Raw genomic sequence first — 27783 nt, 5'->3', positions numbered from 1 at the left:
GCCACAATTCAAAATTGTCTATCCATCCAGGAAATACGAAAATGTATCAAGACTTGAAATTGAATTTCTGGTGGCCGGGAATGAAGAAAGAAATTGTTGATTTTATGTCAAAATGTCTTCGTTGCCAACAAGTTAAAGTCGAACATCAACGACCCGTAGGTTTACTGCAACCCTTACCGATACCGGAGTGGAAATGGGAATATATCACTATGGATTTTATTGTTGGGTTACCTACCTCCAGTAAAGGTATGGATTCAATTTGGGTTATTGCTGATAGATTGACTAAATCTACTCATTTCTTACCTGTCAAAACAATTTATAATGCAGACAAATTGGTTGTAAGCTATATTGATGAGATTGTTAGATTGCATGGAGTGCCTATGTCCATTGTTTCTGATAGGGACTCGAAATTTACATCGAGATTTTGGCAAAGCCTGCAAACTGCATTGGGTACTGAATTGAAACTGAGTAGTGCCTACCATCCTCGGACAGATGGTCAGTCAGAGAGAACCATCCAGACTCTGGAAGATTTACTGCGGATGTGTGTTCTTGATTTCTAGGGAAATTGAGAAAGTCATCTACCCTTAGCTGAATTTGCCTACAACAACAGCTTCTATTGAAGTATTGGTATGACGCCTTTCGAGGCTTTATATGGCAGGAAATGTCGATCTCCAATTTGCTGGGCAGAAATTGGAGATGGGCCTTTGCTTGGGCCCGAGATTGTACAGGAAACCACCGAAAAAGTGAAATTGATTCAATAAAGACTGAAAATCGCACAGAGCCGACAGAAAAGTTATGCGGATGTCCGAAGGCGAGACAAAGAGTACGAAGTAGGTGATCATGTTTTTCTGAAAGTGACACCGATGAAAGGGCAGACCCGTTTTGGGGTTAAAGGCAAGTTAGCGCCGAGATATGTCGGACCGTATGAGATCATTGAGAAAATCAATCCGGTGGCGTATCAAGTAGCGTTTCCTCTTGAAATGGAGCATATGCATAACATGTTCCATATTTCAATGTTGAGGAATTACCTTCGAGATCCTTTCCATGTGATTGAGCCTACCCGTGTAGTGCTAAGTGATGACTACACCTATGAAGAACGGCCTATTCAGATTGTAAATAGACGGATCAAAAAGTTGAGGAATAAAGAGATTCTGCTAGTGAAAGTTGACCGGCAAAACCATGGTGGCGTGTATGCCACTTGGGAAAGGAAAGATGATATGGTCAAGAGATATCCTGAACTGTTCCCACTGAACCCTGTTTTCTTCCAAAATGAAGGTAATTCGAGTTTGGAGGACCAAACTCTTTATAAGGAGGGGAGACTGTGACAACCCCCACCATTGCTTACTGATAACACTATTGATTAGTGCTAATCTATGATTAAGCATGTTAATTGACTGACTGACTGAGTTATTAAACTGATTGATTGATTGTGCTAGTTTGAATGCAATTCTATCTGTTGGCTGTTAAATTATCTGTTCATGTTTTATGCTTTAAACTGTAAATTGAAGGCCTTATCGGCGGCTGAATCTGAAATTGATTGATGTTTTGTGCTAGTTAAGATTTATATGATTTTATAGTATATTTAATTGAAATGTGATTTGGTATGATTAAATTAGATTAAATATTGAAATTACAAGAGTTGGCCTTATTTACAACTTTACCACTTAGTACCCCACTTCATATCATATTTTGAGGGTTGAATTATACATTAGATACATCATTTCCTCAGCCATTCCATGAGACCAAAACCGACTAGAAAGAGAGAGAGAGTTAGGAGCGCTTGGTTTCAACAAAGATTTGCTTGGAGACTTGAAGAAATTGTAGAGTATTTTTACAATTGAGCTTATATCCTTGAGTTTAAAGACCTAAGGTTAGAACTCATCTCCTTGGTTGTGAGTTTAAGTTGTGCCTTGTATGGTCTATGTTAATTTTGAAGTTTAGAGCCAAGATATGGCTTAATGTTTTGAAGTTTTGAGGTTGTAGTTCATAAATTCCTCACATGCATGTCCATATCTTGAGTTTAGTCCATGAATTCATCTTGTTATAGAAAGAATTGGCTCATTTGTTCATGTTTTGAAAGCTTGAAGTTGATTAAATTCATGCATGTTATGTTTTACATCATGTTCATGGAATTTGTTTGAATTTGTGTCCAATTGAACTACCTTTGGGCCTTGATTTTATAAAACTATGAATTTACAAGTGTTTTCCACAAAATTAGCCCAAGATGATCGAATTTGATGCATTAAAACTTGATTTTGAGCTTGAGGTTCAAATCTGAAAATTCCAGATTTTGGACTCCCGCTCGAGCGGGAAATTCGTGTATCTAGCACTTTTGTTGTGTTTACATTCCGCTCGAGCAGGGTTTTGCACGCTCGAGCGAGGACTTGTGTCACACGCTTGAGCGGGTGTCGAGCGCCCATCGAGCGCGATTTTCACACATCCAGTACTTTTGCAATCCGCTCGAGCGGGAAAGTTTACGCTCGAGCAGAGCCTATTGTTTGCATGTTCACTCGAGCGGGAAACCCACACTTGTGCGGGACCTCTGTTTTCTGAAAATTCTAAAAATATTTTTAAAGTGCATCTTTGCATCCTCATTCCATTTTAGGCATTCTTAAGCCTAGTTTAAGGTATCTTAATAAGGATATTAATGTAGAACCACACTGAGGCAAATTAGGGATTAAGTTATTATTTCCCAACTGTGTAGCTTAGTGTGTGTTCACTCTGTAACTGTGTAGGGTTGGCATCCAAGGACGCGTACTAGCTTACCTGTAGCCCAGAACTCTGTGAGTAACAATGTTGTAAAGATATGTTCAATTGAGATTATTTTCTGAACAAATGACTGTACTGCTTTATGAAATGACACTGTTTACTGAATGAATGTTTGTCCTATTTGTAAACTGTATTCGTGGCATCCATAGCAATATACTGTTACTGAACTGTTACTGCTACTGTTACAGAGATTTCTGTCAGTTTCCATGTTTGGAACCGCTACTATTTGCTGATATGATGGCCATCATTGACTGCTCGGTCTGTTAAGACCTGCTGTACTGCTTTGCTATTGGATGTACCACATATGACTATTATAGTTTCGGAATGACTGTTATGACATGAATTATGAGCCACAAACTGAATGACTGATATACTGTTTAAATGACTGTTTTCAATACTGAAAGGACATTCATTCTTAGCCTCTTTACGCATATGTTATTCATTGGGCTTTAGCTCACTGCTCATATATATATATATATATATATATATATGTAGCTGTTCAGGCACCGGACCGTTGCTATGGGCGTCAAGCTTAACTCTTATTTTGTTAAGCCAACCTTTGTGCCTCACTTTGAAGTTCCAGAACTGTTCAAGCTGAGGCTGCTTTGGGTGTTTTAGTTTTCCCCCTCTTTGTTTATGTTCTGTATAGACTGAATGATGTTGTACTGTACTGTTCTAATAGGGATTAAGTCCCTGTCCTGAATGATTGTATATATTGTACATACTGTTTTGGTACTGATTGTACATGTGTATTGAAAAGTCTTTTTGCATACAGACTGTCACAGCTCATTGGACATCTTTTAATTACTGTTTTGGGTTCTGCCAACCCCTGTACTCTGTATTACTGTATTACTGTTAAGCAGGCCTTCGGTAATCTCGGATTACTGGCCGGTTACGGTACTAAATCCATAGGGGTGGGTTTGGGTCGTGACAGGTTTCTCCACTCATATATCAATGCTCTTCCAAAACCTCTCTTTTCTCTCTCTCTAAAACTCTCCAAATGGGTTTGTGGGTTGGATGCATTTTGTTTGCACTATTGAATCTTCTCCTCCAACAAACCCATGTTGGAGGATGCAATTTCTTCCAAGGGAAATAGGTACCCGAGTCTGACCCATCATCGTACCCGGTCTATAACTCTACCACATGCTCATTTATACAGAGACAATTCAACTATGAGAAAAATGGAAGTAAAATAAAATTCATACAAAAATTGAAGAAAAGAAAGGGTATTCTGGTCTTTTCATTAATTCCGTCACGTCCCGTCACTTTTACACATCACTCAAAATCACAAGGGGTTTACGAGTACATTCATAAAAGTCAATGAGGTAATTTGTAAACGTGCGAAACCATAAGGGGTAAAATGTAATTATCCCAAAAAAAAGGACGGAAGAGAAAATATGTGGAAGAAAGGAAGGAGAGAGAAAAAAGAAAGAGTCGTGAAAGGAATAGAAATGACAGGACAGAGAGAAGAATTAGATTGGTGAGTTAGTGCGCGGAGTGTAGATACCAATTTTACCACTTTTATAATTAAAATTGGAAAAAATTGGTCTAACATCTCTCTCTAACTTTTGATAATGGAAGAGGTCCACAATAATTTTTTTTGTAGTTTAAGGTCCCTCACCCACACCCATATATAACACCAACTCTCTCATTCTCTCTCCTCTCTGTTCTCGCACCAAACAACCCATCTCTCTCTCTCTCCCATGTTTTTGCAAATAAAAATGTCTCTCTCACAATCTGTAAGTGCTCTCTCTCTCTTTTCTCTCTAAAGCTCTCATTTTCTACTTCTTCTATGGTGGAGGTGTTGTAAAAGGAAGCGTTTGCCCAAATTTCAATTTTTGGAGCTTCTAAGGTTTTTAAAGTAAGAGCTTCTCAGATTCACACTCTCAATTTGTCTCTTTCTCAGGTATTGTTTATGTTTGACTCTCTCTCTCTCTCTCTCTCTCTCTCTCTCTACTTTCTCTCTTTCTTTATAAAAGTCAATTTTTTGCTGTAAAGTAAAATTTTTTGATTCTTTTTTGATATACTCACTCACTCCTTTACCTTTCATATGTATATATATGTGTGTGTAGTTCTAATCTATTTTATGTATATTTGTTTTCTAAAAGGGTCTTTGTTTGGGAATTTGATTTGTTTGACTCTAAAACTTTCAACATTTGCGGCTTTAGAATTGTTGATTTTTTCTACTGTTGAAATTTGATGTTAGTCCAGAGAAATTTGAATGTTAGTCTAGAGAAATTTGTGAAAGGTTCAAGTATTTTTATATTAGTCCAGAGATCCAAAGAAATTTGATGTTAGTCCAGAGAAATTTGAATGTTAGTCCAAAGAAGTTTGTGAAAGGTTCAAGGGTTTTTTATGTTAGTCCAGAGATCCAAAGAAATTTGATGTTAGTCTAAAGAAGTCCAGAGAAATTTGAATGTTCAAGGTTTGAACCCAAAGAAATTCTTTGGAAAGTCCAGAATTTCTTTGGATAGAATTTCTCTGGATCAATGTTGATGGACGTTAGACATTATGAAAATATTGAATGTTCTTTATGCTATAAAATCTTAATATCAGGGACCCTAAAAAAAAAACCCTTAAAATTATTCATCGTATTTATCTTGTAATTACAAATAAATAAAAATAAAAAAAATTCAATTTGTTATTTATTTTTTCATTGCCCACTGAGAAGTAGTTCTCTCTTTAAACTATGACTATCAGATCATCTAATTGGGGCATGCATGTCTTTATCTCATCCTATTGTATGAAATGTAATTATTCAATGGTCTATAACTTAAACGCTTTATTATTATTGTATGCTCTATTTCATTACCCTGGGATGCGTGGCAAGTGAATGTGAGTGAGTGAATTTCATTATTTTCTAACTTAACATTGATTTCTTAAAAAATTGTATTGAACATGTTTATCAATGCAAGCTCAAGAAACCTGAAAATTACTTTTGCCATGTTAAGGTAAAAACAGTGTTAATAAAAGAAAATGAAACGCTTTCTGAGTTTATACATTTAAATTTGTCCAAATCTATAAATGAGTGGTTAATTAATTACATCTTATAATCCATTTAAATCCGGCTTAAATGATAAGTATTGGTTTAAGTTTAGATAGAAAACAAGCAACAAGCAAGAAATCCACTACCATTGTTATATCCTGATTTCAAAATATTATTTAGGCGAAAAACTAATTAAAACATTTCTTTGTTCTCATTGTCCTGCTTTAAAATGAACAAAAATAACAAACCAGTTGGAGCTTGTATTTTAAGCTTGTTTAGTAATTGAGGTGGCCTCAGTCAACTCCAACTGGACATAATAAATATTATGAACCTAAAAAAAAAAAAAAAAAATATTTAGCTTTAATACTGTATCAAATAAATTTATTATTATTTTTTAGTTTTCAATTTACATCTAGTGTTTATGTAAATTTATTATTAATATAAACATTATTTATTCATAATTAATTGTCTTTCTTTTCTCTTAATAAGCAAATTATTTTAAGTTTGATTTTTTTTCGAGCTCTAAGTTTTTTAACATACGAGCTCAAGTAGCCCAACTAATTCTTAGCAAACCAAGCTCAAATACTCAAAAATTTGATTCAACTCAACTCGTTTGCAACTCTACTCCCAGCCTATGGTTGGTTTTGTTAGAAAGGAAAGGGGGAAAAAATGTACACATACCCCTAATTCTGTCATTATTTTGGACAAGATCAAGTTATGGTACCAAATAAAGACAATTGCATTTTCAAAATTAAATTGACAGAATGGAAAAGATAAAGACCAAAATGACATGATATACATATTTTTGGAATCAAAAGTGCATTTAACCTTTTTTTTTTTTAATGGTTCGACCTTGTTACAAAAGAATCACAAGACATACAGACCTATGTATGCATATCCAGACTTTTACAACTTGAACATAAGAAAAGAAGAGCACAAGGCTCAATCCCCACGACAGAGAAATGCAGAGGTCCTTGGTTTTATTTAGAAGAGTTGGTTATGCACATAAAAGAAAATGAATGCGGAAAGAAAAACAATACTTACAATGAGAGTGAGACCCATGCCAATTAATGAAATGGACCCCACTCTCATTGTAAGGGGTAGAAAATACCGTAGAAAATGGTGTTTCCACAACCGGAACCGGACTTGTCTCCACGATTACTCAAAATGGGTTTCCATTACTTCCATCGGTTTTTTTACACTGTTTCCTACACTTTTTCTTACATCTTAGTCTACCTCCAATTGTCTGTGACCCAGGATCCTTGGCATGAACTTTCAATACATGGAGCCACAAAAAGAAAAAAGAAAAAAAGAAAAAAATTTACAATTTCCAGTAAAGGAAGAGGGTCATACAAAACAGGTCAGGCTTCCCCTTTCATCAATTAGAACAAATGGGAGTGGCAGCTGCATACTACTACGATGTTTGTATATTTTGCCGCTCACAAACTCTAGACCCATTTTCAGCCCACCACTTCTCTGCTTGTTCCTCAGTGAAACGTTTCCGACTGCATGAACACAAATGATCAATACTAAATCATTCATTTGTTATTTCCAAACATGCATTACCAACATGCTACATCATGTAACCATAAAAGGACCCAATATTTTTTTTTTTGCTTCTCTTCTTCTTCGCAATAAATGGTACAAGCTCCTTATTTGCAAAGAGAACAATAATATTTTTGATAGAGCTTTATTCATTAGCAACATTTCCAAAATGTAATTCTATTAGTCTGATATGCTCATACTTATTGCTCTTACACTTCTGCTCAAGCAAACCACTTTATAAGGGCTATTGTAAAAGAAAAAGAATGAATGGTCTTGATATTCGTATTCCTAACAAAAGGACAATTGCTTCAAAGGGAAGAAGGGACAGTGGCTCAAATCAAAGACTTGATAGCATATCTATATAGTTTCGGCACAAATAAAATAAACATCAGTAGCACCAGACTTGGAGAAAATCTATCTGCAATAACATACTCTTTTTACTTCTCAACTCTACAAGCCTTTTTATTCCAATTACTGGTTACTGGATACATGGATCCATTTTCTTTAGTTGGCTCTATTCAGAATTTTACATGTTTTTGCTATGAATAAACTTATTAATAAATACAAGAAAATTTGTTCATCCTCTTATAAACATATTTGGGTTGCTAGAGTAGTTGCAAGTGATTTGACACTGCATAAATATTACATCTAAAGCATGTAACTGTCTGCTAAATGAGTAAAAGTACCATGTGAAGCAAGCAAATAATAAGTTTAATATAAATTCGGGATATTTCGTGCAGAAGCATGAGACAAGGGTGGTGTTCTTTTAGGTTTGAGGACATGTGGCAGCAAGTTTAAGGAGAGAGGAGGATGGGGAATAGTGATGTTGTTGAGCATATGTTGAGCTTTGTGTTGGCAAGAAAATTCAAGTTACTGAAAGAGGATTTGAGGTGTAACAAAGAAGAGTTCAGGATGCTGGAGGTACAAAAAATGAAAGCACTTGGGGAGATTTGTTGGATTGATGAGGTGAAGGCAGATTTGGGAGAAGGTGAAGCAGAAGTTTGGCAGTATTGCTAAGATGAAAAACACTAGTTGGAGACAGAAATTGAGATCTCTGTGGCTTGAGGATGATTGATTGAACACTCAATTTTTTCATTTTTTTTATTTTTTCAATAGATGTCTGTTGCTAGTCAATGTCAGAACTTCATTACCAAGATTGGGATTGGTGATAAGACAGTCAATAGGAGAAGAGGAGATTTAACAGGGTGTGGCATAAGTTTATCATAGGATGTATTCAAAGACAAAGGGAGGAGTCAGATTGGATGGGATATAGTATTTTTCTATTTCCTCTAAAAAGAACGCTTAGTTGGAAAGAGCTCTCACTGAAGAGGAGGTCGTGATGACTTTGAAAGTAATGAATGGGGGATAAAGCTCATGACCCGAATGAGATGTCTTTGGTTTTCTTTCAGAAGTATTAGGAGGTGGTTGTCGAGGGGGTATGATGCACTCTTCTTTGAGCAAGGGGAGCTCGAAAAGACCTTTGATGCGTCTTTTGTTGCATTGCTTCCAAAAGGGGTGGAGCAAAGGATATTAGGGATTTCAGATCCGTTAGTTTGTTGACAGGGTCAGGGACTTATAAGTTGCTCACAATTAGGTTGAAAAGCATGTTGGGAGGGATTGTTTTGGAATCTTAGAATGTTTTTATTGAATGGCAGGCAATTTTGAATGTTGTTTGAGTGGCGAATGAGAGTATTGACTTCAGGTTGAGAGGAAGGGTCCTCGAAGTGGTGTGTAAGCTGGATATAAAAAAGAATTGTGATCATGTAAATTGGGATCTTTTGCTTTATATAATGGAGAGAATGGGTTTCAAGGTGAAGTGGAGGAAATGGATTGAGTTTTACATATCTATTGGGAGGATGTTGGTGTTGGTACCCTCACATGTTTTTTTCCAAACTTCTAGGGGTTCGAGGCAAGTGGACTCTCATCAATATGGTTTGTAAGATTCCTGAAAGCTTTTCTGTATATATAATTGTCAATGTTTACAAAGTATTTATCAGTTTATATAGCACTAAATCTATGGATGAATAAGGAATGACTGAAAAAGGAAACACATACGCCTAATTAACGCCTAATTCCTAATATACATCACCATGCCATATATACAATCATGCCATATATACAATATATTCTCACACCTCTGCTCAAACTCAAGGTGTTTCAGCAGAAAACACTGAGAGTTTGCTAAGAAGAAACTGAAACCGAGCGGTGGTGTGAATCTTGGTGAAGAAGTTCGCAAGTTGTAAAGCCAAGGAGACAAAGGGAAGCGAGAGAGAGCTAGACTACTGATGCTGTCAGACAAAGTGACAATCAATCTCAATGTGTTTTGTCTGTTCATGGAAGATAGTATTGTAGACAATTTGAATAGCACTGCGGTTGTCACAATAGATAGAGGTCAGAGAAGACTGAGGGACACCCAAATTAGAGAGAAGACAACAAAGCCAAACAAGCTCAGCAGTAGCATGAGTTATAGCATGGTACTCAGCTTCGGCAGTAGAACGAGCAACAACAGTTTGTTTCTTGCTTTTCCAAGAGATCAAGGAATCGCCAAGAAACATACAGAAACCAAAGGTGGACTTGCGATCATTAACATCACCAACCCAATCAGAATCAACATAGGCCACCAAGTCTAAAGAGGAAGTAGAGGACAACAATAAACCCTGAAAGATGACACCCCGGAGATAACGAAGAATGCGAACCAAAGTAGCCCAATGGGCAGAGCGAGGAGTAGAAACGAACTGACTAACCACATGCATAGCATAAGCAAGATCAGGGCAAGTAACAGTCAAATAAACTAAACAACCTACAAGCTCGCGATAGACAGTGGGACCATCCAGAGGGATACCATCAGTAGAGTTGAGCTTAACAAAGCTCAATAGGTGTATCAAAAATCTTAGTATCAGTAAGACCGGTACGGTAAATAACCTCATCAGGATATTTTGCCTAAGACGGGAAATAGCCCTTTTGGAGAAGAGGCAACCTCAATACCAAGAAAATACCGCAATGGACCCAGATCCTTCATTTCGAAGGTGCAAAAGAGATGTTGCTTGACCTCAAAGATAGCAGAAGAATCAGAGCCAGTGATGATCATTTCATCCACATAGAGTAAGAGATCAACAAAACCAGCTGAGGTATGTCCCAAAAACAAAGCAAAGTCGGAAGTAGAAGGATGAAACCCAAGCTCGGTAACAGCAGTCTGAAAGCGATCATACCAAGCACGAGGAGATTGACTCAAACCATACAGAGCACGCCGAAGATGACAAACCTGCCCAGAGGAGTGGAGAAGGCCAGGGGGAGGACGCATGTAGACTTCCTCATTGAGATGACCGTTAAGAAAAGCATTCTTAATGTCCATATGATAAAGAGGCCAATGTCGAACAGCAGCAACAGAAATCAAGGTACGGACAGTAATCATCTTGACAACAAGGGCAAATGTCTCCTCATAATTAATACCATACTCCTGCAAGAAACCCTTTGCAACCAAGCGAGCTTTGTATTGCTCGAGAGAACCATCAGAATGAGTCTTGACTTTATAGATCCATTTGCAACCAACCAGATTCTTGTCAGCAGGCAAAGGAACTAACTCCCTAGTGTTAGTCTTCTACAAGGCAAACAACTCATCCTCCATAACTTGAACCCAATTAGGATCCGAACAGGCTTCCGTGTAAGACTGAGGTTCTGAAAAAGAATGAATAACAGACAAAAAAGTACGATAGGAAGCAGAAAAACATGTATTATACCAATCTAAATTGTTTGGAGGACGACGCTGACGAGTAGGATGTCAGTGATTAGCAAGATCAGAGTCGTCAGAAGCAGAAGAAGCAACAACAGGAGTAGAGACAACTAGTGGTGGAGGAGCCTAGCAACGAGAATAGACCAACGGAGGGAAAGAAAAAACCGAAGGAGGAGAAGCAGCCAGAGGTGAAGTATGAGGAAAAGATGGAACAAGCTCAGAAGGAACTGTGGAGATGTACTCATCAGATGGGACCTCAGAAGGAAACAGATCAATATGAACCAAATCCTCTTTGGAAACTGGGGCGGTGAGAGGAGGAAGTTGAAAATAAGGTAGGCGTTCAAGAAAAGAAACATGACGGGAGACATAAAGACGATGGGAAACAGGATCGTAACACCGATAGCCTTTCTGAGTAGGACTATAACCCAAAAAGACACAGAGGACAGACCGGGCACTAAGTTTGGTCCTATTTTTTGCGGGAAAGAAGGACAAAACAGGTAAACCCAAACACACGAAGGAAGGAGTAGTTAGGAATTTGGGAGAACAAAGCCTCATAAGGAGACCGACCAGAAAGAAGGGGAGTAGGCATGTGATTGAGAAGAAAAGCAGCAGTAAGAACTGCCTCCCCCCAGAATAGAACCAGAATTGAGGCAGAGAGAAGAAGAGATCCAGCTGTCTCAAGGAGATGATGGTGTTTACGCTCAGTTTGACCATTTTAGGCAGGTGTATGTGTATAGGAAGTTTGGTGAATGGTACCTAAATTGGCCAAATACTCACAGAACTCATTTTTAAAATATTTCTCACCCAAGTCAAACCGCAACACTTTAATTGTAGACCCAAACTGAGTAGTAATCAGAGATTGAAAGGTACGGTATATCTGATAGAAATCGGACTTATGAGCCATAAGACAAACCTAAGTATAATGGGTGTAGTCATCAACAAATGACACATAGTATGCAGAACCATTTTTGGTGAGAACAAGAGAAGAGCCCCAAACATCAATATGAACTAAAGAAAATAGCGTATCAGATATAGAAATACTTTTACAAAAAGGTAAGGCTGTCATTTTGGCAAGTTTACACCTCCGACATTCAGTAAGTTCATTAGGAAAAATTTTACGCAATATACCAGACTGAGCTAAAGACTATAAGTGATTAGCCGACAAATGTCCTAATCTAGAATGTCATAAGTAGAAAGGACTAGACAGAGAATCTAACTGAAAAGAGAAAAAAGCAGTCGGAGAGGTTGCCATAGGCAGATGCAAGCTCTTCACCACATAGAAGTCTCCAACTCTACTGCCAGTCCCAATCTACTGCTTAGACATCCGATCCTGTACAGAACAATAAGAAGAAGAAAAGATAACATCAAAACTAGAGGCATCAAGCTGACTGATAAATAATAAACTGACAGATAATTGAGGAACATAAAGGACAGATGGAATAGAGCCAACAGATATAGCAGACGATAAGACAGACCCAACAGATATAACAGACATACCAGACCTATTAGCAGCATGAACAGTAATAGGAAAGGGAGAAGGAGTACAATTTTGAATTAAGGAGAGATGGGGAGTCATATGATGAGAGGCACCAGAGTCAAAAATCCAGACAGACGAAGAAATACTTGAAAAAGACCCAAACAAACCGGAATGAAGAGAGAAAACAATGGAGGCAGACGGAGATGAGGTAGACAGTATATACTAAAACTGACTAATCTGATAACTCAAGGAAGCCAAGTCAGGATTAAGAGCTGGAGCAGATGCAGTATAAGTGATGGGAACCTGAAAATTATTTGGAGAAGAAGGGCAAAATTGGGTCCGAAACTGCTGAGAAGACGAGCCAGACAGACATCCCTTCTTGGGACAGTGATACTTCCAATTGCCCCTCTGATGGCAGAAGGCACACTCATTCTAAGCTAGAGACATCATAATAACCAGAAAAGTGTAATAAACAGACAAGGATGGGGCTTTAGTGCAATAAGCCTAAAATAGGGTTTAAATGGAAATACCCAAGTCGAATTAGAGACTGAAGCTAAGAATCCAAGTCGAATCAGAGAGAGAGAGAGAGAGAGAGACTGAAACTAAGAATCTGAAGCCGAAATCGAGGAAGAAAGGCCTCTGGAGAGAGAGAGAGAGAGAGAGAGTGAGACCTTCGCAAGAAGCTGTGAACACGAACGCGAGTCTGGAGAGAGAAAAGTAGCGGCTCCAATGGTGACAAACCAGATGAACCAGAGAGGGCTGATGGTGACGAACCAGACAAATCAGAAAAGTCACGACTTAGGGTTTATTTTGGTCACAGAAGAACCAGAGAGAAGTCAAGACAGATGACCCTTCGACCAGTGAAGATGAACCACAACGATGACAAGCGAATCAGCTAGGGCTGAGGTAGAGTGGCACTAGGGTTTCAAACCTAGCTCTGATACCATGTAAGATTTCTGAAAGCTTTTCTGTATATATAATTGTCAATGCTTACAAAGTATTCATCAGTTTATATAGCCCTGAATCTATGGCTGAACAAGGAATGATTGGAAAAGGAAATACATACGCCTAATTAACGCCTAATTCCTAATATACATCACTATGCCATATATACAATCATACCATATATACAATACATTCTCACAATTCATTTTAGATGGAGGCATTGAGTCACATGATTGATAAGTGCAAGAATTTACGGAGGTTTTAATGTGAATCAAGTATATGGTATATATACACCATTATTACTTAAAAAGTGGGGCAAATGCAACAAACTGGGCTGTCTTAGTTGTAACTTGCTGGAAATTTGTGTTAATGCATATAATATGATAGTGGTGTTGGTGGTAGATAGTGGCATGTATATAATATGATAGTGGTAGATAGTGGTAATATATAATATGTAAGTGGCATATAATGGGTTATAATGATGTTTGTAATATCTCCTATATAAGGAGTGTCATTTGGTCTTGTAAAATAAGAAGTTTTGAATATAACAGAAATATATTCCTTCTTCCTCATATTTTCAGAGTTCTTCTTCCTCATATTTTCTAAGTTGGTATCAGAGCCACAAAAAACGCAGCAGCCCTAAAACCGTCATAGCCATGTCGGAAGTCACGTCCGAAACCACTTCAACCCCTGCCGCTGCCATTCCGGTGAAAACGTCCAACTCTCACTCTGTCCAAATCACCACCATCCGCCTAAATGGTGATAATTTTCTCCGCTGGTCACAATCTGTCCGGATGTATATCCGTGGGCAAGGAAAGATCGGTTACATCACTGGTGACAAGAAGGCTCCTGTTGTTAATGATCCGCTGTTCGACAGTTGGGACGCTGAAAACTCCATGGTTATGACATGGTTGGTCAATTCTATGGAGGAGGATATAAGCTCTAATTACATGTGCTATCCTACTGCACAAGAATTGTGGGATAATGTTAGTCAGATGTATTCTGACCTAGGAAATCAATCTCAAGTTTTCGAATTAACTTTGAAGTTGGGAGAGATTCGTCAAGGAGATGATTCCGTCACCAAATATTTCAATTCGTTGAAAAGGTTGTGGCAGGATCTTGACATCTTCAACACATACGAATGGAAATCGGTTGACGACTGCAACCACCACAAGAAAACTGTGGAAGACAACCGTATTTACAAGTTTCTTGCCGGCCTCAACATTGAGTTCGATGAAGTGCGAGGAAGAATTATTGGCAGACCTCCTCTCCCATCCATTGGCGAAGTATTTGCCGAAGTCAGAAGGGAAGAGAGCCGAAGGAGCGTCATGCTTAAGAAAAAAGGTACTGGTGAATCAATTGAAATTTCGGCTTTAATTAGCGATGCTGCGGCCAACAAGGCTGCAAATTACCAGCGCAGGTTTGATGATAAGCCACGGGTCTGGTGTGATTTTTGCAACAAGCCTCACCATACACGCGAAACGTGTTGGAAGATCCATGGCAAACCTGTCAACTGGAAAAGCAGCAAACAAGGAGAGAAGAATCGTGGCTTTCCTACCGCTAATGAAGCCGATACAGGTCCCTTCAACAAAGAGCAGATTGATCAACTCTTAAAGCTGATAAAATCCAACTCCTCATCCGGTACTCCTAGTGTTTTGTTGGCACAAACAGGTAGAAATCCTAAAGCCTTCTCTTGCCTAAACTTCTCTCCGTGGATCATAGATTCCGGTGCCTCCGATCACATGACTAGTTTTTCCCATTTATTTAGTACCTATTTCCCTTGTTCTGGTCATGACAAAATCAGAATAGCCGATGGTAGTTTTTCACCTATTGCAGGAAAAGGATTTATTAAACTAACTGAGAAAATTAATCTCAATGCTGTTCTTCACGTCCCCAACTTAGTCTGTAACCTTTTGTCTGTCAGTAAACTATCTAAGGATTCTAATTGTCGTGTTACATTTTTTGAATCCCATTGTGAATTTCAGGACCAGAACTCGGGGATGATGATTGGGCGTGCTAGGATGCTTTAAGGTCTTTACTACTTTGATGAAGTACCTGTTAGTAATAAAAAAGCTCAGAGCTTTAATAGTACTAGTTCAATCTCTGTTCGAGAAAAAATAATGCTATGGCACTATAGGCTAGGGCATCCTAGTTTTCTTTATCTGAAACATTTATTTCCAGAATTATTTAAAGGGATTGATTGTTCTTCTTTTCATTGTGAAAGTTGCATTTTTGCAAAATTTCATCGCTCTACTTATTTGCCAAAACCTTACCAGACTTCCAAACATTTTTATTTGATTCATAGTGATGTTTGGGGCCCTTCTAAAATCACTACTCTTTCTGGTAAAAGATGGTTTGTTACATTTATTGATGACCATACCCGCTTATGTTGGATTTATTTGATGAATATAAAATCTGACGTGAAAAATTTATTCACAAATTTTTACAATATGATTGAAAACCAATTTCAAACCAAAATTGGTATTTTACATTCTGATAATGGAACAGAATATTTCAATGAGCAGTTGGGTGAGTTTTTGGAAAAAAAGGGGATTTTTCATCAATCTACATGTCGGGATACCCCTCAACAAAATGGCATTGCAGAACGAAAAAATAAACATCTACTTGAAGTTGCACGTGCTATAATGTTTTACATGCATGTTCCTAAATATTTATGGGGTGAAGCAATTTTAACAGCCTCTTATTTGATAAACAGGATGCCTACAAAGGTGTTAACATACAAAACACCTTTCGATTGTCTCAAAGCTTTTTTTCCTGACACGAGGTTGTTTTCTGATTTACCCGCCAAAGTTTTTGGATGTACTGCCTATGTTCATGTTCCTAGTCAATTTCGTTCAAAACTTGACCCCCGTGCTATAAAATGTGTTTTTTTGGGTTATTCCTCAAACAAAAAGGGGTATAAGTGTTTCGATCCTCAAACCAAGAAATTTCATGTGAGTATGGATGTGTCATTTGTGGAAACAAAATCCTATTTCCCCAACACTTCTCTTCAGGGGGAGAGAAGTGGAGTAGAAGACCGTTTTTGGAATATTTCTATCCCGCTCCCCAATGTCATTTATCCTACACAAAAACCACATCTGTCTGATAATGATCACTTAGGAGAACCAAGTTCTATGGTGCCTAGTCAAGAAGATTCTTGTTTAGGGAGAGAAGTACTACAAAATGATCTAAATCCTGAGCTTCAGGTTTATACTAGGAAGCGATTTCATCTGAAGAATAATAACCTGAATGTCCATCCTAATGACCCGAATGTCCACCCGAATTCTGGCATCGAAATTTTAGGTAATCCTATTCCTTCTATTTCCGACCTTGATGTTCCTATAGCAATTAGGAAATGTGTCCGAAATTGCATTAAACATCCTATTGCAAATTACCTCTCCTATCAAAGACTGTCTAAAAACCATAGAGCTTTCACATCTGGGATTTCACACTTGTTTGTTCCAAGAAATATACAGGAAGCATTGGATGATCCGAATTGGAAATTAGCAGTCATGGAGGAGATGAATGCTTTAAGGAGAAGTGGTACTTGGGAGATAGTTGATCTACCCAAAGACAAGAAAACAGTTGGGTGTAAATGGGTGTTTACGATAAAATGTAACGCAGATGGAAGCGTTGAGAGATACAAGGCGAGACTGGTGGCTAAAGGCTTCACTCAAACTTATGGGATTGACTATCAGGAGACGTTTGCTCCTGTTGCTAAAATAAATTCCATCAGAGTATTGTTATCTCTTGCAGTAAATTCAGATTGGCCTCTACATCAACTTGACATTAAGAATGCATTTCTCAATGGTGATCTTGAAGAGGAGGTGTTCATGAGCCTACCGCCGGGATTTGAGCAGAGACTTGGAAGCGACAGAGTATGCAGATTGAACAAGTCATTATACGGACTCAAACAATCACCAAGAGCGTGGTTTGAACGCTTTGGGAAGGCAGTTATCAGTTGTGGCTTCTCGCAGAGTCAAGCAGATCACACAATATTTTATAAACATTCAAAAAACAGTAAAATTGCAATTTTGATTGTTTATGTTGATGTCATCATTTTAACTGGTAATGATGAAGTAGAGTTAGCAGCCCTCAAAGAGAAACTCGCAAAAGAATTTCACATTAAGGATCTGGGAGCTCTCAAGTATTTCCTCGGAATGGAATTTGCAAGATCCAAGGAAGGTATATTCGTTAATCAGAGAAAATATGTTCTTGATCTCCTTGGAGAAACAGGTATGCTTGGTTGTAAGATGGTGGAGACTCCGATCGAGCCTAACTTGAAGTTACAAGCTGCTAAGGCTGAAGAAGTCAAAGAGAGGGAACAATATCAGCGACTTGTCAGGAAATTGATTTACTTGTCTCATACGCGGCCTGATATTGCCTTTGCAGTCAGCATGGTAAGTCAGTTCATGCACTCACCAGGGGCAGAGCACTTTGAGGCCGTTTATAAGATCTTAAGATATTTGAAAGGAACTCCAGGGAGAGGCTTACTGTTCAAGAAACATGGACATCTTCAAGTTGAAGTATACACAGATGCAGACTGGGCAGGAAGTGTTACAGACAGGAGATCAACATCCGGATACTGCTCCTTTGTAGGTGGGAACCTAGTTACATGGCGGAGTAAAAAACAGAATGTGGTAGCTAGAAGTAGTGCAGAAGCAGAGTTCAGAGCTGTTGCCCATGGAATCTGTGAAGTAATGTGGATTAAAAGAATTCTTGAAGAATTAAAGCTTTCTCACCCGACACCTATGAAGGTCTATTGTGACAACAAAGCAGCTATATCTATAGCTCATAATCCAGTTCTACATGATCGCACAAAACATATAGAAGTGGATAAACATTTCATCAAGGAGAAAATCAATGCTGGCATAATCTGTATGACCTACCTTCCAACAGGTGAACAATTAGCTGATGTGCTAACGAAGGGACTACACAAGAAGCAATTTGATAAGCTGACTAGCAAGCTGGCTATGGAAGATATCTTCAAACCAGCTTGAGGGGGAGTGCTGGAAATTTGTGTTAATGCATATAATATGATAGTGGTGTTGGTGGTAGATAGTGGCATGTATATAATATGATAGTGGTAGATAGTGGTAATATATAATATGTAAGTGGCATATAATGGGTTATAATGATGTTTGTAATATCTCCTATATAAGGAGTGTCATTTGGTCTTGTAAAATAAGAAGTTTTGAATATAACAGAAATATATTCCTTCTTCTTCATATTTTCGGAGTTCTTCTTCCTCATATTTTCTAAGTTAACTTGACTGCTTTTGTACTTTGAGGTAGTTTGTAGTCAACATAGGGAAACTAGAGCTCATTCCAATTGAAGAGGTGCATTAAATTCACTTGCAACCATCCTCGCGTGCAGAGTTGGGTGCCTTACATCATCATATGTAGGCTCGCCTTTAGGTTCTTCTTTCCAAGCTCACTTAGTTTGGGATCCAATTGTTGAGAGAGATTGTAGGAGAGGTTGGTAGGGTGGAAGCAGTGTTATCAGAGGCGTGACTAAGCGCTCGCCTTAGCGCTAAACGAGGCAAGGCGACGATGTAACGCTTCATACTCACTGAAGCGAGGCGAAATGGTGAGGCGAAGTCGAAGCGCATGAAGCGAGGTTTAGGTGACGAAGCGAGAGGTGATTCGAAGCGATGCTTCACCAATTTTGGTCTGATTTCAATTCGAAAGATCTGGGCCCTTCATTTGGATGACTTTTGTGTTATTTGTGGACATGCGATGCACTTGATAATTGCTTTCTACTAAATATGAAGTCGAAACCCTAAGTTGACTTCCTCTCAGTCGACATTTGCTTCGAACGACTAACTGACTACCTGCGGCTGCTTCTTCCTTCTTCGGACATCGTTTCAGTCGATTATCAAAGGTGAGTACCTCCCTTTCTTCTTCCTTTCTTCTTCTTCGTCTTCTTTTCTTCTTCCTTTCGTCTCTTCTTCCTTTCTTCATCTTTTTTTTTTTTCGACTCTGATTTGAAAAATTATCCTCTGTTTCTGTAGGCAGACTTTCTTTTGAAAAAAAAAATTTACTCTGTTGCTTTGAAAAATTACTCTCTTCTTCCTACCTTTCTCTCTGTCTCTCTCCTGGTTCTATTAATTATTTTGTTAACTCTACTCTGTTAATTTTTTTCTCTCCTTGTCTTCTTTCTTTTTTTTTTAATTATTTTTGTGTTATTTTACAATTATTTTTCTGTGTTAATTATATATTTATTTTGCTAAAAAAAATTCAATTAATTTTGCTGAAAATTTTCAATTATTTATTGAGAAAATTTCAATTATTTTGCTGAAAATTTTCAATCATTTAATGAAAAATTTTCAATTAATTTTGCTGAAAATTTTTAATTATTTTGCTGAAAAATTTCAATTATTTAATGAAAAATTTTCAATTAATTTTGCTGAAAAATTTCAATTATTTACTGGAAAAATTTCAATTATTTTGTTGCTAAAAATATGTTGTTTATGGACATTTAGTATTTGGAATGATAAATGCATAATGATTCTTGAAAATATTTATATTTTGTCTATACTATTTATTTTAAAAAAATATTGTTTGTGGTCGCCTCGATTCGATGAAGCCCTCGCCTCGTCGCCTCGCGCTTAGGCGTTAGGAGACCATGTCGCCTCAGTTCGCTTTTCGCCTTAAAAAACACTGGGTGGAAGAGGCAATAACTTTTGAAAGAAAGAAGACTCACTGTCATTAAGAGCATGGTTATTGGAGTCGTACGATTCACAATTTGATAAAAGTTTTTCAACCAACTTGATTTGAATCATGCTCTTGAATTGAAAATTGTAGTAAATTGTGTGATTCAATTCTAATTATTTTTTTTTTTTTACCTATATACATTTTAGCTATATTAAACATTAATTTCATTTTAAACACTATATGTATATACATATATAAAATTATATATTATATTAATTAAAGGGAATCTTACCATTCACGATTTGATACAATTAGTAATTTACTACTTCAGAAAAATGATTTATAATTTGATTCACAATTTGACAAATGATTAAAAATACTTTAATGAGTTTGCCTACATATTTTATGTCCTAAATCACCATTTCTTCCTCAATCATTAAGAGATTGGAAAAGCCTCATGCATACAGTCGGGTTCCCCCCCCCCCCCCCCACCCCACCCCCAAGAGTGATGTGGGGGAGTAAACTAATGTGAAGTATATGAGTGAGGAAGGGTGTGAAGCGAAGTTCCACATTGCCTCAATAGGGTATGAAGTATATATGCACGAGGGCACCCTCACCTCAACAACTAACTTTTGGGGATGAAATCTACCCAAGACCATGTAAACAATCAATATCGTATACAACAAGCCTTGGAAAGGATTAGGAAGGGGTGGGATGAGTTTGTGAGGAATACTAGTACGCAGTGGGGGATGTGAGGAGATTGAAATTTTGGTCTCATTTATGGTGTTTGGGGGGAGGGTAAAGGTGTTTTCTCTATTAATTCCAAGTGGCAGCAGATAGCCATGATTAAGTTATGGATTATTTTTCCAAGACAAGGGCTCAAATTTTCTGGGATATCTTACTGTTCAGGGAGATTCATGAGTGGGAGGTGGCAAAATTGATGGACCTAATAGACAAATAGACAAATTGTGCAGGATGTCAAAGGGAGGACTCATTGAGATAGAATATGACTAGATCAGAGTGCTTTTAGGAAAAATATTTTTATCAGCCATTGGTTGGTTGCACGGTGGAGCTCACAGTAAGATTGTTTTTTTTACCGAGGCAATTTGAACCGAAAAGGATAAATTCTTGTGAATTGGTGTTGTATGTGCAAGCATGAGGGAGAATTGGTGAATCACCTGGTTATTCACTGCCAAGTTGCAAAAGCTTTTTGGACTTCAGTTCTTTCCTATAGTTGTGGATTGAGTTTTCTCTAATGGGTTTGCAAAGCTCCTGCACAAATGACGGGCTAGGGAGGGATGATGAGAAAGGAGTTGTTTTTATTCCCTTATGTATTAGGAGAGCAGAAACAAAGGTCTTTAGGTGGCATTGAATTTCCTTTGTATGGGATTAAGAGTACATTAGTAAGTTTTTTGTACAGTCGGGAGTAAGTGTTACCAACCCTTCTCTTGACTAATTCTTAGATTTTGTAGAGTTTTTTTATACACAAGGGAGTGTACAGAAATTTTGCCTTTTTTTTTGTGTATACGGGTGGTATTCCCCTAATGCCTTAATTAATGAGATTTTGTTATTCATAAAAAGAAAAAAAGAGTGCAGCAATGGAAGACATGCATGAAAGGGTTATGTAGGGCTATAATTGAGTGCATTAAGAAATATTAGAATCAGGAACAATGTATGTCAATCCATATCAATTAATTTGTCGAATACTCATACAAATTTTCAAAGCTCTGACCACAAAAAGTAAAGTTGGTCTAGCATGTGATGTGATGCACAAAGACAATGATGAGTGTATGCTTCAGGCTGAAGTCAGTACCAGAGCATGGGAAAAAGTTCAAAAAATGTGCACTGAAGTTGAGAGAACAGAATGTGACTTTGATGTATAGTTGTGTGTGATACATTCTATTGTCAATTTCCATTTCTAAACAATGGTAAAATATCCGTACCTGAAACGAACTCGTCTAAGTTCATTCCGACCCCCTGGCAAGGAGGAAAGAGTTACATACACGCCTGGTTCATCTTGTACCACCCGCTCTGCCTTCTCATTTTGAGCCTTTGTTCCATTAGATAAGAATGGATCAGATGAATTGATATTGGACTCACTTCTAGGAGAGATTACACTCATCATATTGTGCATGTTAGAGGGTGAGTTTGGATCACCCAAAGCTTGACTAGCAACATAATCTAATTTATTGGTGGCAATATGCCGTTCTGGCAGCATTTCAACCATCTCCATCAACTGTAAGAAAATTGGACATTCCATAGTATTAGAACATTAACTACATAATAGCTATCAACAGAATACCCAACTCCACAGAATATACATTAAAAAGTAAAAAATAAAAACTGAAAACATAGAGGGGACTGGGAATGGATACATCCTCTTTGTTTCTTTTTAACTTATCAGTGCATAATCTGCAAGATTTCTTTTTTTCTGTCACATCAAGATATTATTGACGGGATATATAACATAATTTATATTGGAAAATTCATAATTTTCTATCATCCCGTTCTTATCATTGATAGGTTGAGGTTATTGTTATGACCCATAAAATTCTATTACAGCCTGCACCTAGAAAATCATAAATTCAGAAAATACTCCTAAGCCCTACAACAACAACAACAACAATAATGTTAAAATCCACCCACTACACCACTACCACCTCACCTACTCCACTAAACCTAACCCACTACACCACTATCACCTCCACTTCACCTACTCCACTAAACGTAACCCACTACACCACTACCACCTCCACTTCACCTACTCCACCTACCACCTACTACCACCTACTCTTCTATATATAGGAATCATTGTAACATATCTAAATATAAATCAATAATACAATTCTCTATTTCTCTATACATCAATTTCAACATGGTATCAGAGCAGGTTTAGAACCTAATATTTTCACTTCACCGGCGGGCGGCAACCTCACCTTAGCCGTCCGCCGGACCTCAACCTAGTCTGCTAAAATTTTCTACACGTACCTTGAAATTTCCTTTCTTCAACCTGCTGAGTTCACAAACCACAGACAGCACACCGTATTTTGCTTTTTCTGACTTGGTTGGGTTCAGCGTTTGGTACCTGGTTGAGGAGGGAGGTTGCGCCGCCGTCAATTGAGGGGGACGATGGCGTCCTGTCAGTGTCGCTGTGTGTGTCTAATAGTAATACCAGCTGCAGCTACAAATACGCCTCCGATATTTCCATTGTCGTCGATTCTCGATCTGAGAGGAAGTACAGGAAGAAGAAGGAGATTTTCGGGCATTTCTTCCACAAGCCCTAGCTTTAGCTTCAGGGGAAGACAAAGACAATGCCTCCTCTTCAACAGAAATTCTGAGTCCACTTGTACTACTAGTGGTCCCTTTCATCGATGCAACTCTCAACTGGGCGGAGACCTTGCCCCTGCTACCTCTGCAGCCTACGGAGTGCTTCTCCTTGTTGGTGGTTTTTTTGCCTATACAAGAACAGGAAGCAAAGGATCGCTTCTAGGAGGCCTTACTGGTGGATCTCTAATGGCTGCAGCTTACTTTCTTATGCAAGCATCAGAGATGAAGGAAATAGGGGATGCCCTTGCGTTTGGATCCACCTTCCTCTTTGCGTCTGTATTTGGTATAAGATTGGCAGCTATTCGCAAAATAATGCCCGCAGGGCCTTTGTTAGGTCTTTCCATCTGTGCGTTGGCTGTGTCTCTTAAGGAGCATAAAGAAGAAAAGAGAAAACCAAACAGGGGGGCTCTCTCTATCGTTCTGATTTTTGGTGAGACCAAACCCATGTTTTTTGGGTTGCTGAGTGTTTCCGAGAAGGGTTGGATACAGAGTATTTACAGATTGTTTCAGAATAACAAGTTCAGAGGTTTCAGTCTGGTTTGGTTTCCTCCGCCTCCGCATTGGTTTATATTGACACAGACGACGCGGCCGACACGCCGCTCTGTCGCTCACGTGCCTCGCCGCGTCTCCGGCTCACCTTTTGATGGCTCGACGCTTTCTGTCGGACACGACTTTTGATGAAGTGGGCGCGCCTTTTGAGGGCGCAACTTTTGATGGCACGCCTTTTTATGGATTGGACACGCATTTTGATGGCACGTCTTTTTATGGATTGGGCACGCCTTTTGATGGCACGCCTTTTGAAAGATTGGGCACACCTTTTGAGGGTGCGACTTTTTAGGGGTCCGACAAGACTCTGTAAACTGTCCCGACATTGATTCCGGTTAGCTCCTTCAAGGGTCCGACAAGACTCTGTAAACTGTCCCGACATTGATTCCGGTTAGCTCCTTCATGGGTCCGACAAGACTCAGTAAACTGTCCCGACATTGATTCCGGTTAGCTCCTTCATGGGTCCGACAAGACTCTGTAAACTGTCCCGACATTGATTCCGGTTAGTTTCTACAAGGGTCCAGCAAGACTCCGTAAACTGTCACAACATTGTCTGCTACAACGGTCCGACATGACCCCATAAACTGTCTTCTACATCGGTCTGACACCGCCATCCAGTGTCCTCTACACCGTTATGACACCACCATACAGTGTCCTCTACAACGTTATGACACCCCCATACAGTGTCCTCTACAACGTTATGACACCACCATCCAGTGTCTTCACCAATGGTCTGACACGACCATACAGTGTCCCCTATCCTCTTTTATTTTTATGTATTTTCTTGTTTTGTTACTCTCTCCAAACTCAAGTTGGTTAGTTCCTATCCCCCTTGAGTTTGCGGGGGGCTGTTAAAATCCACCCACTACACCACTACCACCTCACCTACTCCACTAAACCTAACCCACTACACCACTATCACCTCCACTTCACCTACTCCACTAAACCTAACCCACTACACCACTACCACCTCCACTTCACCTACTCCACCTACCACCTACTACCACCTACTCTTCTATATATAGGAATCATTGTAACATATCTAAATATAAATCAATAATACAATTCTCTATTTCTCTATACATCAATTTCAACAAATAATAATAAGTTAAACTGAACCAGCAGCAAATAAGATAAAAGACAACATAAAATATGACGATATTGATGTTATGTAGTCCCAAGGGGGGCCCCACATTGCTAGCATGTGCCAGACAAGGGTTGGGTCCTGGAAGCATTCCTGGTCTGGGTTATATACGACATTAAAAGGGCGCACCATATATCTCCATCATATTAGCAATCATGAATATATATATATTTTTAATTTTGTATGGTACAGAATTTGTAGAATACTTTTCGCAAGTTCTAGTGACTGACCATAGTAATGACCACAGGAAAATGACACATCTTATCTTGAAAGAGAAAATCAGAACTTCATTCTAATTTTGCAAAATAAAGATAAAAAAATGGAGTGCTTTTGTACAAACAGGAAATGCAAATAGCACCACCCAAATTTATTGATGAAAAGTTCAAAAATATTTGAAGGGGGACACGAAGTACACCAAAAGAAATAACACAATTAGTTCTCCAATCCTACTAATCAAGAACAAATGAGACCCCTTTAAGGGTTTTGTCGCTGAAGCCTGAAAAGAAGATGAGTAATAACTTCATCTCGTAAGCCTTTCAGATCATCAAACTTATCTGAAGTTTTTTGCACTTCTTTGCAACCAAATCACCCAAAACACAGTGGTATTTGAACAAACAAAGGGTAAAATAAGAAAATATACATCTTTGCATCTTCACAAGTCAATGCATCTCTATCAAAACTAAAAGTCAACCAATCAGAGATGTTAAACATTTGGCTCATACATGCCGTGCACACGTGTATATTTTTCTACTACGGTACATTTGGTAAGAAGAAGCCAAGTGTTGGGATTGGAATCCTATTTCTCTTCTTCCCAATTTCCACATTTGGGATATGCAATTGTTGACAACAATCTCATTCATCCTAATCTCGTTTGCAATCTTTCATGGAATTAATATATGATTACGAAAGTACATCTAATGATCACCATTTTAAAACTATTTAAAACTTCACAAAATAAGTTTACAAACCAAGCCAAACTAAATCCTATGTCACAACAAGATGTGGTCGGCTACATGAATTTTCTTTCACCTCTGTTAAGGGTTACTTATGTAAATTACAGATTTTACTAGAAACAAATAATAAATATAGTTAAATTATCTCATGTCCTTGTGTATGCCCTATGCTACCAAAAAATGCTAATACCCTAGCGAATTACGTATTGATATGCACGTTCCAAAACGGTAAATTTAGTGATCCGAAGCAATCACAAAAGTTTTTTTCAATATATTCCCTTAAATGTTACTTTAGGAGACAAAAAATCAAATATATAAACTAAAATCTAAGGTGAGTTAGGTTTTAATTTAACAAGACAAAAAATAAAAAATGGGTCATGATTTTCATAGAATTGATTTGCTACATGAAAAAAATAAAATAAAATTATTAGATATCTAATAGTTAAAAGAAAATTATTCTAAAATTACCTTAAATTCTGAAGTATAATATATATAAGTCTACTCCTATCGTACCACATTTTAGAGCATGTGGCGTACGCGTACCACATTCCCGTTTCATGTACCGAAACGATCCACATTCTCGGTAACATAGTGTATGCCACATAGATGGCACAAGATACATGCAAGAGCATCTATGACAAGAATTGTGTTTCTCTAAGTGTTCCTGTGAAAGTATTGCACCAAAGCCTCGTGTGGGTTCCCTTTCACTTTAACTACCTCATAAATTTTTGTCATTACTATACATTTTGGTATAAACAAGTTTTCAATTTGAGCCCTTATCACATAGATATGGTTGATTTGTGATGAATTTAGTATCCTACGCTATAGGTGATGCAGTCCACAATAGGTGCAAGGAATGACAAAATTAAGGAAACATTCATGTTTGAAAATTGCTTGGTTTGGAGACGAACTCAGTTGGGATCAATTGGAACTATCTATAATAGGCTTCTAGTCTTAGTAGTTTTATTTATGTTTATTTTAGATTAAGAAAGTCATTAGTCATTTTTTATGTTTAGGGGTATTTTGGTAATTTGTAGAATTTTTGTATATGGGTTGTGCCAATCGCCCATGGGCCATCTTGTGGGTCAAATAGTTTAATTGGTTTTTATTTATGGGTTTTATTTGGTCTTAGATAGGTTTTGAAAGCCAAAATTTTAGTAGTTTCCTATTTTGGAATCCTATGTGTCTCTAAAGTCTATACAAAGTCTTGTATGCTTCTAATTTAAAAGAGTTGATATTTTATAGAATTTTCATAGCTTTTAAGCCTGTTTTGGGTTTGTATGATGCAACCCTAACCCCACGTGTGATGCCTAAAGTATTCTAAAAGTGATTCCTCGTTTTCTTCCTCTTCCTCTTTTCTTTTTTGTTATTATTCATGGAATAAACATCTTTATTTTGCCACAAAATTCCTTTCTCCATAAGCCCAAACCTTTCATAACCAAGCCCCAAACAACTCTTAGCATTATTTCACTAACCCTAACCCTAAAATTAGCTTAAGATTGCTTCAGAACCTGCGTGTGCTGCATCAATAGACAATGCACTAATCATTGTGTGCAACAACAAACACAGTAACTCAACCCAACCCAACCAAAAAAAAAAAAGACAACGCCCAATTAGTACACATTAATGTGTGTTTGGGAGGAGAAAGATTGAATATACACCTAACCTTTGGCATAGAGCTCAAAGTGGTTGCCCCGAGACTTGA

General features: G+C 38.0%; 1 protein-coding gene and 1 long non-coding RNA gene across 9 annotated transcripts in view; both read right to left on the bottom strand.

Moving 5' to 3' along the window:
• Nucleotides 1–6913: 6913 nt before the first annotated feature.
• The window catches only part of LOC114298351 (PH, RCC1 and FYVE domains-containing protein 1), a 64285-nt gene continuing 43415 nt past the window's right edge, over nucleotides 6914–27783 (bottom strand). For 6 of the 8 annotated variants that reach the window (XM_028242919.2, XM_028242916.2, XM_082894407.1 and 3 more), the window contains 2 exons: nucleotides 22052–22344; nucleotides 6914–7260 (listed from right to left, as the gene is read on the bottom strand). In XM_028242919.2, coding sequence (XP_028098720.2) covers nucleotides 7170–7260; nucleotides 22052–22344 — 384 coding nt within the window. In that variant the 3' untranslated portion in view covers nucleotides 6914–7169. Of the gene's footprint in view, nucleotides 7261–12038; nucleotides 12361–22051; nucleotides 22345–27783 lie in introns of those variants that run through there. The other 2 variants (XM_082894406.1, XM_028242920.2) reach the window with 1 other exon arrangement.
• Nucleotides 22937–25005, bottom strand: LOC145802052 (uncharacterized). Its single transcript, XR_014344276.1, has 2 exons — nucleotides 23633–25005; nucleotides 22937–23527 (listed from the first exon to the last, which is right to left on the bottom strand). It is a non-coding gene; the product is annotated as an uncharacterized LOC145802052 (long non-coding RNA).

Source organism: Camellia sinensis, chromosome 11 (genome assembly GCF_055761805.1).
Source record: "Camellia sinensis isolate YWXY chromosome 11, ASM5576180v1, whole genome shotgun sequence".
Taxonomy (NCBI): Eukaryota; Viridiplantae; Streptophyta; class Magnoliopsida; order Ericales; family Theaceae; genus Camellia; species Camellia sinensis.
This window is presented reverse-complemented; position numbering and strand designations above follow the sequence as displayed.